Source organism: Lissotriton helveticus, chromosome 4_1, assembly GCF_964261635.1.
Source record: "Lissotriton helveticus chromosome 4_1, aLisHel1.1, whole genome shotgun sequence".
Taxonomy (NCBI): domain Eukaryota; kingdom Metazoa; phylum Chordata; class Amphibia; order Caudata; family Salamandridae; genus Lissotriton; species Lissotriton helveticus.
The window spans coordinates 401,990,469-402,003,056 of NC_136063.1; the positions used below are offsets into that span (position 1 = coordinate 401,990,469).

Below are 12,588 nucleotides of genomic sequence, written 5' to 3' on the forward strand. Positions count from 1 at the left end.
CGGAAGGAAAAAACATATAAACGCTCCTTCTCAGGAATGGCACCCAGAATCTGGAACTCACTCCCCCCCGAAACTAGGCTCATCTCTTCCACTACACTCTTTAAGAAAGAAGTGAAAGCTATCCTCATGGCAAAATACACCTGAACTATTAATTCGGTCTCCTTAAGATTATGCACAAAACTGTATTACTTGTTTGATACCGCTGCATATTTGCATTACTTGTATTATTGATTTACTGATTTACATGATTGTCTTTGCCCTCATTTATTTGTACTGTAAGCTCCTCTGTTTTTACTGGTTTGACTATGTTCCCTAATGTACCCCTCTATGTAAAGCGCTCTGATATCTGCAAAGATCTTGTTCGCGCTATATAAAACTCTCAAAATAAAATAAACAAAATAAATAACTTTAAAACGTGCTGCAGAAGTAAATGATGGACCGAATGCTGAATAAATCAACATTTTCCCCGTGTTAAGAGACATGGATTAACTTCATTGTTTTTTTGCTCACAAAGTCACCCAAGTTTGGACCCTGCCATATGCAAATCAGACTTGACCCTGATCTTCATGGGAACAGTTCAGCCCTAACTGCCAAGCACAGTCCTCCCTGAACCAGAACGAAGCATCCTGGGACTGGTTTCAGGGTATATCAGCCAGGCTAGCTTGAATCATGTGGCACAGTGAGCTAGGGACCCTCGTCTGCGCATACCCATCCCACTTAGGGTAAAAAGTGCTGCAGCAACAAATGATGGATGGAATGCTGAATAAATCAAACATTCTCCCCAGTCAAGAGATCTGTGTCAAATCCATCCATCCTGGTCCTTTGCTCTCTTTGCCACTGGATTCAGGCTAGCCTGGCTGATGTGCGGTGTTAACCTGAAATCGGTCCCAGGATCTTTGTTTGCGGTTGAGGGAGGACCTGGCTTGGTAGTTCGGGCTGGACTGTTCCCATGAGGACCAGTGTCAAGACTAATTTGCATATGGCTGGGTCCACACTGGGGTGGCGTAGTGAGCAACAATGGATTTAACCCAGATCTCTCGACAGGGGGTAAATACTTGATTCTTTCAACATTCCGTCCATCATTTGCTGCTGAAGCGCTTCAGAACGGGAACATGTAAGGTGGTGGTGTTTTCTCCCGGTCCTGAAGTGAACACAAAACACGGGCTCTACGTACATATTTGGTGTACTTGTAGGCCTTTCTACGAGCTCTTTTGTTTCTACCAGTAGGCTGAGACCACACATTGCTTACCATTGGTTGACTTAATTGTTACTCATTTGTTTGATTCTTATTGTTCAGGTGCCTAGTCTTCCTTTCTCTTTGTGTGTTTTTCCTCCCCTGGAGCATGGAGGCAATACTTGTGTCCTCCCACAGTGCATTTTTGAAGGCACTACTTTTTTTCTTTGTTTAAGCACCAGAATGCTTCCTTTTGGTGGCTCTCTTGCGTACTTGGCCGACGGCAGCACTACCTCCCCAGTGCGCGGCCCCGCCCGTTAAGCGCAAGTGCCGCACTTCCGCAAAATCGCGGCCGCCGTTAAACAGTAATAAGACACCATGCCAGATAACTTGCTATCTGAAAAAAGCCTCTGCACCACAAACTTTTTTTCGTTTAAAATGTTTTTTGTTATTTTTGTTTCATAATGTTTGTGCATTTAACCAGTGCTTTAAATAAACACACCTATTTCTATTTCTTACTAGGGGAGTAGTTCCTTTTAGTCAAAGGAAAAAAATGCTTGAGAAGGCACGAGCAAAAAATAAAAAGCCCAAGTCCAGTACTGGTATTTCTTCAATGCCCAACATCACAGTTGGGACTCAGGTAAGTACTCCACACATTTGCAGTATTTTTTGTCTTATATGATGGTTATTTACGAATATGTTGTAGACTGTCTAGTTTTTTAATATTTTGTTGTTGACATAAAAAAAATTCTATGTACGGTTAAACGTGGTATGCAATTATTAAGTCCATTACAATTGTACTTAAAATGTAAAAATTCCTTCCCAAAAATACCAAAAAAAAGTTTGTATATACAGTCTGAACAATGACAGACTGAAAGCCATGCAGATTTTAGAAAGTGTCTTGCTTAAAATTCCAAATGTGGCTGTTTAAAAAAAAAAAAGACGAATTTTCCCAGCAAACGATGAGCCAAATGTTTGTGTCCTGGCTGGGAGACTCAACATCACGGTTGCCTGCAATCGCAGACGATGGTCCCTGCAACACCTCGCATATCATGTCCATCGAGCAACGCTGTTCCTCCGTATTCACCACAGCTGCTACTGGGGATGTTTTTGTGTCGTCCAAGGCCTGAGTATTTGTAGAGGACCCGTTATCCTTTCCGACAGGAGCTGAAGCCTCCACTGGTGGCTCTAAGAATGCAGACATCAACATTGGAATACGCGGAGGACTGTGCAAAACATGGGCCGTTATTGGGTCCAGTAAAGCATCAACGTCCGGTGGTGCAATTGTTGGAAGTGCTAGACAGAGATCAGGCATCAAAGGACAGAGTACAGTCGATCCAGACTGTTCTAAATGACAAGAGAACAAGACTAGCTCAGTTCTCGAAGGTGAGGTGTGCCCAGATGGATTACCATGTGATCACGGTATCGGCGCTCCAAGAGCATACGTTCCATCTCTTTGGTCACTGGGACGTCCATTGCGTAGCAGAAAAAGGACTATCAGGATACCTGCTATTAGGAACAGGATCAGTGAAAAACCTCAAAAAATGCTTCAGAATACTGAGTGTATGAAGTTGGGAACAACTCAAAGGATTGTCTGAAAGGTGCTTAGCAGTCCAGAACCTATGGTCTTAAATAGGTGGACAATAACCGTTGTATAAGACATGTTAAAGATAAGTTATAACATTTATGTGAAATGGAAAGGGCAGTTTATTCGTATCAGTGCTTGTATCTCAGCTGAGGACCTTGCAACCTGGCGATCATAAGTGTCTCGGGCGGAGAATAGGTGCATGGTTTGCTGTAAAAGCATGGCTTTCATTCGACTCGGAGTATCAAACCGTATAAAGGTAATATTCAATGAAGGCCATAACAGCACCTCCCTGATTTGTGTGGGTCGGTGGAAACAATACTTGCATACAGCAAGTAACCCTGAAATTTACAGTAACCAGATATGCGATGCCCGGGAGCATCCCACAACAACCTTGATCATTCAGCATCAAGTAACTCCTATTCGAAAGTATTAATCACGGCAGCTGAGGAACCTTTCAAGTGGCAGGATGAGTTAGCAAGTGAACCATTACAGGCCCCATCAAGCATGATATCCTGGAATATGAGGGTTCCACTTAAGGAATTCTTGCAGTTCGTACCGCTAAGTAACACTTCAGTGCCCCCATTCCTGCATCGAAATTTGTATGGCAATTCCCAAGATTCCTTGATGAATTCTCTACCCGTCGCTTCATATCTGTCTGCTGCTGTTCTAGGCAATACTGAAACTGGAAAGTTGTGACCGGTAGTGTTGTATGGCCATGGATTAACCATTCTGTGAATGGTGATTCTGCCACAGTAAAAGTTAGTTTGTCCAGTTTTTCAGTATGCAGCCTTATATATTTTGTTCCTCTTTGTGCCATAGTAATCTATTGGTCTGTTAGATTCTATGCAGAAAACAAGAACGTTCTGTTGAGGAATTGCTAAGGCACATATTGCAGCATACTGCTTAATAACATAATAGAACGTAGTTGGGATTGTCCGTGTTGTAGTGTGGACAAGCCCTGTTCCAGTATATCAATAGCAGAAGATACAATGTTGTCCAGTGAATAAATCCTGAATGTAGTCATACCATTGTCAACTACAGTTAATGCTTTTTCTATGTTTATTCGATCTATTTCACGAAGTCTCTCGGCTGCTTCTTGGTGAGAGATTTTCCAGATTCCATAATAGACCGCGTAATAGAAACATTTCTGACGTGGCTTTCTGGGACGTAATAAAAATTCCCTTAGATCCTTCTCATCTGAGAGTAAGGATATGTGCTGTTTCACCTGGGACAGTGCCGACACACAATTTCCCAACACTGTATAATGTTACTGCCCCTGGATGTTCTCTTTGTACATATTGTGGGTCTGGTCTATGGATACTAAACGCTTCCTTTGTACCCCTGAATCTTGATTAACATCTGTTTGTGTCTGTGGGCCCAACTAACCATCCCTTCCAATTGGGGTCTAAAGTATTGTACTGCATAATGCCATCTATTGTATCTCCTCCACTTGATGTAAAATTGATGTGATAAGGTGTGGGAATCAGTGGTGTGTTCAAATCCTTGTTCTTGGGTAGTCCAAGACCGGAAGTCTGTTGCACTGTCATTCAAAAAGATGATCTGCTTAGGGATGAGGCACTCTGAAAAGTGTTTCTGTTCCCTGAACTTTCCATTCTTTAGAACCCCACGCTGATTTTGTGTCTATCGGGTCCTTCCATAAGTTGAAACCCTGTTCAGACAGTTGGGCATTTAAGGATGCAGAATAAATCGGTTTGGTGTTTGTCAGCATATTTTTCTGTCGAGGTGTAGGTGCACTTTATAGTAATATGAAGTCTGGTCGGAAGTGTTAAACCTGAAAAATATGAGAATTTCTGTGCAAACTTTTTCAAACTACCTTTTGGTAGTGTCTGGCAATGTTCCCATTGGTGGTATGTGAAAAGATTACGGGGAATTCTTGATTTGTGTAAAAAGTGATGACCATAATGATGAGTACATGCTATCAAAGTCAGATGTGTCCTTTAACATTTCATTATTTGAAAATGCAGCAGATTTTTCCAAATCAGACAACATATTTATAGTTTCAAAATCCCAATCATCAGAAAATGTATTGGAGGTAATATTATTTAGCGCAATGTTAAATAAATGTGGTATTTTCAAAAGTTCATTAGGGCCAAATACATCATAATCAACCGTGTCCCAAACAATACCATCAGGAATTGGAATAGCTGTAATGTTCACGGAAAACAAGTCTCTTTGTTCACGATGAGATGATGTATGAGGTTTCAAGACAAAGTTCACATTGGATAGTGCAGAGTGTTCTGGGAGATATTTTCCAATTGAGTAAGCAAAATTCAGTTACTAGGCCAATCCGGAAAAGAAAAAACAATATTCCAGATATTATTCAGAGCTGGAGCAAAGGTGATACGGAAACTGGAGCTGGCATTGTCTCTGGTTCACTGGGATCAAGAGAGAAGGTATCAAAAGCGAAGAAGTAGCCAGATGCATCGGTATTAATCTGAATTGAAATTTGTCTTTCAGTTTTAGTTTGAAGTTTGATTTCCAGAGGAACGAGTTCCATTTCATTTTTTGGAAATTCCATCACTTCGAATTGGCGACTCTTCTAATGTTATGACTCTTTCTGTCTGAACTTCCTGTATTGTAGCGAGAGGAGAGTGCCAGCTACCCAGGAGCCCACAAGGCCTACTTTTCAATATTGGCCATATAGTGTGGTTTGATCACATCAGTGGAGACTAATCTCTTTTCCTTTTTTGCCGGGAAGAGGCTGAAGAAGTACTGTTCTTGTTCCTTCGACAGCCACGACAGGTACAGGCTTTCTGTAGGATGGCCCAAATTCTTTCTTGTCCTCAATTTTTTTCTCTGACCAGATCCCTGACTTTTGGGACCCAGACGGGTCATGCCGTGACTGATTTGACTTCTCCTGTGTGATCCGATTTACTTGCATGTTGCATAGTAGTGCTCTTGATTCATTCAGATCCTGTAAAACAGCCAAACGTTTATTAAGCTCAAATGGTTTTTCATCCGCCACTGTGCCTTCACAAGCGAGATCAGGTACCCACATTCTCGTCCCAAATAGGACCTCATAAGGAGTGACACCCCCTAGAGAACTTCTTGGCATGTTGAGGGCACGCTGTACCCCATATATGTGATTGACCCAACTGGCACAGAACCTAATACTCTTGCTGTTAAAGACTGTTTTAAGTCCCGGTTTTTCCTCTCTACAACTGAATTTCCCTCGGGATGGTACAGAGAGGAGTACCACAATGCTACACCCAAACCTTCCATTGCATCCTTGTAAACCCTAGAGCTAAACACCGGGCAACAGTATGCCAACTGCGCATGTCCCTATAAAGACTCGCAAATCTATTATAACAGTTCGAGCTTCAGCCGAGCGCTGAGGCCGCCATACCCATAGGAATCTTGAGCATGAATCCACTGCCACCAAGATAAACTTGTAAACCCCATCCGAATGTAGGTCGCCGCAGTGGTCCAGATACACACGCTAGTGTTCTGTCTGATATTAGTAAAGGTGTTTTTAGCCAGTCGTGCTACGGTGGAACCTTTCATCTGCTGACAGATGTCACATTTTAAGACAAAATTATTTGTCTGTTTAGTTAAACCTGGCCACCAATAGCGCTGTTTCAATAATGAAACTATCGAGGCAATCCGTGCATGTGCAGAGCCTAGACCTTCGTGGGCAGCTAGAATTAAACCTAGATCCAGGTTTATTACACTATCCTCCACTCCTGGAATCTGAGCATACGGAATGTTGTTGCATCTAACTTGTAGGAGTATTTGAGTGGATAACCTCTCGGTAAGGCTGGGATGTTTTTGCATGAAGCAATGACAGCTACCAGTATCTGTCGGTCTATTCTTGTTTTTGAACGAGTGATTGCAGCTACAGCAGCAGTTCGTATTGCCCCCTTTGCAGCTTCATCAGCCATTGAATTCCCTTAAACGTGAATGCCATCACGTTGATGACTCCGCATGTGTATCACATGAGCTCTTGATAGTTCGTTTTTCAACTCTGCTACCTGTTCTCACATCATTTTGTGCTTAATTGTGCCACCTTTTGAGTCCTTGAACCCATTTTGACCCCAGTAGTGTAGATATTCGTTGTATGACTACACAATAAAAAGAATCGAACACAATTAGTGTGGGGAATTCTCGATCCATATTTATTAGTGCCAGTAATACTGCTTTTAGTTCTGACAGCTGAACTGTGCAGTCTGTGCAGTGGAGTAGTGTGGCTCACTGGTTAGAGGCGGCAGGTCTGAGAGCAGAAGTCAGCCCGGGACCAGGGTTCAATTCCCGACGCGGCAGGGTCGTGGACCGTGGTCAGCGGACTTGATAATTCTCGCTTCAGTGCTGACTCTAATCAGGGGTTCCACTCGGCAACTCTGGGCATTAGCTTGCCTAATCTCCACAACGGCCCCACCAATTCCGGGGATGCCTAGCTCCACCTTGGGGACTCCCAGCAGGGACCATCCCACAGGGAAAGCCAGGACGGGTTCCCCAGAGTTATACAGCGCCGGGACGCCCCGTTGCTGGGGCAGCTGTGCGCTTTACAAGTATACTACACATCCTAGAGACTGTCTTCGTATCGTTGGAATGAAACTTGCCATCATGCATACGATTTTTTACAATCGCGCATGTGGCACTATGGCCGGCTAAGCAGATCCGTCAGTGTAAATAATGTATTCATACTGATTTAGAGGCGTTATTTCATTTGGTAGAGGATATTCTTGTTCATTTTGCAGGCATGCTTGTGTATTTTGCAGGCATGCTTGTGTTTTTAACCTTGGGTCATATCTGTATTCTACATCCGTTGCAGTGAGAGAATTAGCTCATTGTATCCATCTTGGATGTAAGGCTCTAGCATTAGGATCACTTGCCTTTGAGGCAGCCTCTAAGGCTGGTACCGTAGTTATGACAATTATGTTTCCCCTTTATTTTTTTTCTGTAGAAGCAAAGCGCGTTTCAGCGTTTGTGTACAAATGTGATTTGTTTATTAGAACAGAAATGAGTTGCCTTTAGTGTATTGCTGAAACCTCTCTCATAGATAACAATTTGCCACTGTAATGAATTCTAATAGCATGTCAGTTTCTAATTTAAGCATATAAATTATTTTCATTTGACAGGTGTGCCTTAGAAATAATCCACTTTATCATGCTGGAGCAGTTGCATTTTCAGTTAGTGCTGGAATTCCTAAAGTTGGTGTCTTGATGGAATCGGTTTGGAACATGAATGACAGCTGCAGATTTCAGCTTCGTTCTCCTGAGAGCTTAAAGAGCATGGAAAAAGTCAACAAGACTACAGAAATCAAGTAGGTCTCCATTGGCAATATATTTCTGAAGTAATGAATCCTTGTGATAAGCTGTTTTTTATCTCAAAAGGCAAATGGATCTAATAATTTATATTAGTTTTGTAGAAATTAAAATAGTGTGCTTTTTTTGAAGCCTTAAATTAGATGTCATTACTTTTCCACCACTCAGCTGTACGTTAGGAGAGAATTAAAGTTGAAATAGCATGTGTACTCTTTATTTAGTAAACTCAATTTCTTAACCGTGGGAGACTCTGATATTCATAATGGTAGATTATTAGTGCATATATTTGAGATCTGTCATCGCAAATTTTCTTTTTTCTTTTAGAAATGTCATGGTTTCCAGTCAGAAATGTCATGGTTTCCAGTCCCAAAAAAACTAAGTGCACATTGTAGGAAGCTGGCTCTGTATATGCTGTACCAAAATGAGATAGTGTGTACAGAGTCCAGTGCAACCCCAGAGGTAAAAGTAGATAGCACCTTGCTCTCTATTTGTTGTCCTCTGGGCGAGCAGTAAGTCTTTATTAGAGGGTAGTGTTAAGCATGTGTTGTACACACTCAGGCAGCAATTGATGTCACACACAGACTGAACTCAAGACCAATTTGTTTGTATCAAAGATATTATTAAGTTATCTTATTTCTTAGAACCAAACCAAGTCTGGTGCAGATAAGTGGAAATAAATGCTTTGCAAAATCTTATTCAATGTTTTACAATTGAGTTCAGGTTTAAATGAGGTTGATCGAATTACAAGAAGCAGCAAAGGATTGAGGTAGCTCACAAAGGCGGCAAACCTTTGAAGCTTCCCCTTCGTGGACCCTGCCCATCCTGGGTGAGTAGACTTGGCACCTCGTCCCAGAATGTGCATGGTTTCAGACCCCCTGAGAGCAGCATGCTCTCTACCCAGGAAACATGTCTGGTGGTGGCAGCTCGCAAGCAGCCACGCAGCCTGGACGCTAGTATCTGAAAGAGAGAATTAGTTCTAGATTCCTTACCTTAGAATTACCCCCAGGCGTCAGACTGAAGGAGAATTTTTCGTCAGCACTACCCCTGCATGTCAAAAGGTGGCATTGGTTTGCTCTGCGTTCGTCGTTGGCGTGATTGGCAGGATGACGTTGCGGTAGCTACTTAATCGCCGCCATCGCATGCCGACGTTAGTTCTTTCTTTTTCCGCCCCAGCCAGCGCAGATCCGGAGAGAGCAGTACCTCCAGTCACTTTTTGACTGACTTTTTGCCAACTTTTGTCGACTTCGTTTTGAGTCTTTGACTCCTGGTGCATGTTAGGGATGCCCGGTTTCAAGGTTTGCGGTTCCTGCAAACGGTGGATGTCTGTGACGGGTCGGCACCACGTGTGCCTGTTTTGCCTAGAACCCGACGCTGACTCCAAGTTGTGTTTCGACTGGCGGACCATGAATCCGAAGTCCCAAAAGCTTCTCGAGGAACAGCAGTCTGCTCCGCGCCACTCGAGATCCTGGTCGCGTGGGAGGTCGAGGAGCCACCACCAGTCCTCTTCCAAGTCTTCACCCTCCTCAGGTAAGTCGAAGCACAAGAAGTCGAAAAAGCATAGTCTCTTTGACTTCTCCCCATCCGTCGGCCGACGTGACGAGGAATGCGGGTGGTGCCCCTCCCGCGGCTCCTCTTGCTGAGCCCACTGGGTCGACTCAGAGTTTCCCTCCCTTCCCAGGACCCGGAGCGACCCCTGCCCAGTTTCGGAGTTTCTACGAAGCGATGCATGCAATCTTTGGGCAACCTGACTCCACCGGCATGCCTTCGTGTCCCGCATCTCAGCTGGGGGCCCTGGGCCTTCGACGCTGGCAGCTTCGGCCTCGGCACTGCAGGGGTCCCCTTGGATATAGGCCTGGATCCGGATCGGTGCCGGTCGACCTAACCACACCTCCCCGGATGCAGATTCTAACGGCACCACGTCCGCAGCAGACACCGGTTGTGTCCCCAGCCGGTGTGGACCCCGGCTCCACCCCGATGCGGACACGGAGCCGGATCAACGCCGGTTCTGGCGCCGATGGGTACTTTTGTGCCCCTGTTCCACCCTGACCAGTTAGAATATTATCCGGGCTGGCGAGAGGAGTTGGTGGATGCCAGTGGGCTGGATACTTCCCCAGACCGTGGCATGTTGTCTTCTCTTACCGTGGCTACAGAGGATGGTGGTTCTTATGCAGTGGTGTTGCGTAGGGCTGCCGAGGCTCTCAACCTTGAGCCACCTAAGGTGGAAGTCAGGACTAATCTCCTGACAAAGGTACTTCAACCGGCAGCAAGCTCTTCGGAGCCCCTTCTGACGTTCAATGAAGCTTTCACTGACATCCGTTTGGGCATCTGGTCCAGGTCCAGCACAGGGGCTTCTGTGGATAGGATGATCTCCCGACACCACTACGTGGCTCCAGGTGACCCCTCTTTCCTCTCCCAACAGCCCTCCCCTGAGAGCTTGATGGTCCAAGCCTCCAGGTCCAAAGGCGCATTCCCTAACGCACCACCTGATAGGGAATCCAAAAAGTTGGACCACCTTGGAAAGATGTGTTCGAGGCATATGAGCTGCAGATACTACATGTTGCAATAGATCGCCACCTGGTGTTAGGCTCGGATGATTGCAGGTTGTTGTTGTCTTCTTGGAAGAAGTCTTTTGTAGTCACGAGATAGGTGACTCCTCCCTTGGACAATACTGCGCATGGTCATCGACTCCATCCTCAGATTGTTTTTTTCCGCCACTGGGTTCGGATGAAAGTTTTCCGCTCTGGCTAGAAAAAGACTTTTTCTGCTTTTTCAAAGCGAGAAACTTCAAACAAACTTCTTTCGACATCGAACAGACTTTCGACATTACCAGCTACATTCCAGTGCGTCGATGCGGGCCGTTGGGCCCATCGTCGCCGTGCGGCCTACGCCTCATGGAAAGAACTCCATTCAAGAGATGCCCGGTATGTCGAGCAAAATTCCCTCATAGCGACCATCACGAGGTTTGCAACCTCTGTCTCTCGCCAGAACACGACGAGTCGACCTGCACAGCCTGTGCCTCCTTCCGATCAAAGAAAACAATTCGAGATCGGAGGGCCCGCCGACACGAAATGAGAAGATCAGCACCAGCACCGGAGGCCATCTTTGAAGAGGAGATCGTCGAAGAAGACGTCTCAGAGGATGAATATCCAATCGAAGATATCTCCGAGGACGAGGCTCCACTCGGTGCAGAGGAGGACTCTCCTGATCTCCAGATAATATCGGGGGCAGAGGATTCGGACGACTCGATCCCGTCTCGACAACCCGTGAGTACATCCGCCCCTGCACGACAGACATTACCCAAACAGAAGGCAACGGTCAGCACTCCGCCCATGGGGCCCAGTCGAGACTGACATTTACCCTCTAACGCCCCGCCTTCGGGCCCGGCCCCGAGGAAAGACAATACGCCTTCCGGTGCCTTGGCACCGAAGAAACACCATGTGCCGGTTACACCTTCTCCATTGGCACCAAAACATCCTTCGACACCGAAGGATTCGTCGGCACCAAACATAAAAAACCCTTCGGCGCACAAAGACACTTCGGCACCCGTACCATCGGCGCCAAAAACAAAAACTGTACCAAACCCGAAACCTTCGACTCCGAAACCTTCCGGTTCAAAAAACAAAGAGGGGAAACCAATTTCCGGCGCCAGAGGCCCAGCAAAACCTGTCTCCACGCCGAAACCTCTAATACCGGTACCGAAGACCCCAGATAAGGCTAAACAACATTCAGCACCGAAAACATTGCCAAAAGACTCAACAACTCCTCATAAGGCAAAAAGTACTAAACAACCTCTATCGGGTCCGAAAAGATCGACGCCGAAGAAGGTTATAGAAGAGGAAGAACTGTTTAAACCAGATCCTAGACAGAAAAAAGTCCATATTAATCCAAAAACTGGACATGTGGAAGCAATCCCTTATAAGAGACCAGCAGACACACCACTTACACCTGTGGTCCCTTCCAAAAAGGACTGTGCAACTTCTCCAATGCACCCTTCCTCTCCTTCACCTTCTTCCTCTCCTGTTACTCCATATGTAGAACCTATAACTTCTCCTATTCACTCTCCTGCATCATCACACCACTCTGATGAGTATGATTTGGGTGGGGGGGATGATGTTCCAGAAACGCATACATACCCTTTAGAGGAGGATGGTAACACAGAATACCCTAAGGATGATGAGGATGCATATAATTTTTCACCAAATAATGCACCAGACATCCCTGATCCTCAGTACTACCCAACAAAACCTTCCCCTACAGAGGACAGTATTGGTTTTAATCATTTGTTAAACAGAGCTGCACTTTACCATGGGGTTCCCATGCACTCTGATGCCATTGAGGAGGACTTCTTGTTAGACACTTTCGAACAGTCACAAAGGTCTACTCAAATATTACCAATGATTAAGGGAGTCATAAAACATGCTCCAGAGATTTTTAAAGGGTGTTCAATCCTAGAATCGATAAAAAGTATAGGCCAGCACCAGCTGATCCAGTATACATTAAGGGTCATCTGCCACTAGACTCCTTGGTAGTGTCTAATGCGC

The 12,588-nt window shown here is 45.1% G+C and overlaps 1 protein-coding gene across 19 annotated transcripts in view; it reads left to right on the forward strand.

The window, feature by feature from the left end:
* UBR5 (ubiquitin protein ligase E3 component n-recognin 5) overlaps positions 1 to 12,588 on the forward strand; it is a 2,132,574-nt gene that overhangs the window by 413,324 nt on the left and 1,706,662 nt on the right. For all 19 annotated transcript variants that reach the window (XM_078686916.1, XM_078686920.1, XM_078686919.1 and 16 more), the window contains 2 exons: positions 1,697 to 1,814; positions 7,862 to 8,046. In XM_078686916.1, the coding sequence (XP_078543042.1) occupies positions 1,697 to 1,814; positions 7,862 to 8,046 (303 nt within the window). The remainder of the gene's footprint in view (positions 1 to 1,696; positions 1,815 to 7,861; positions 8,047 to 12,588) is intronic.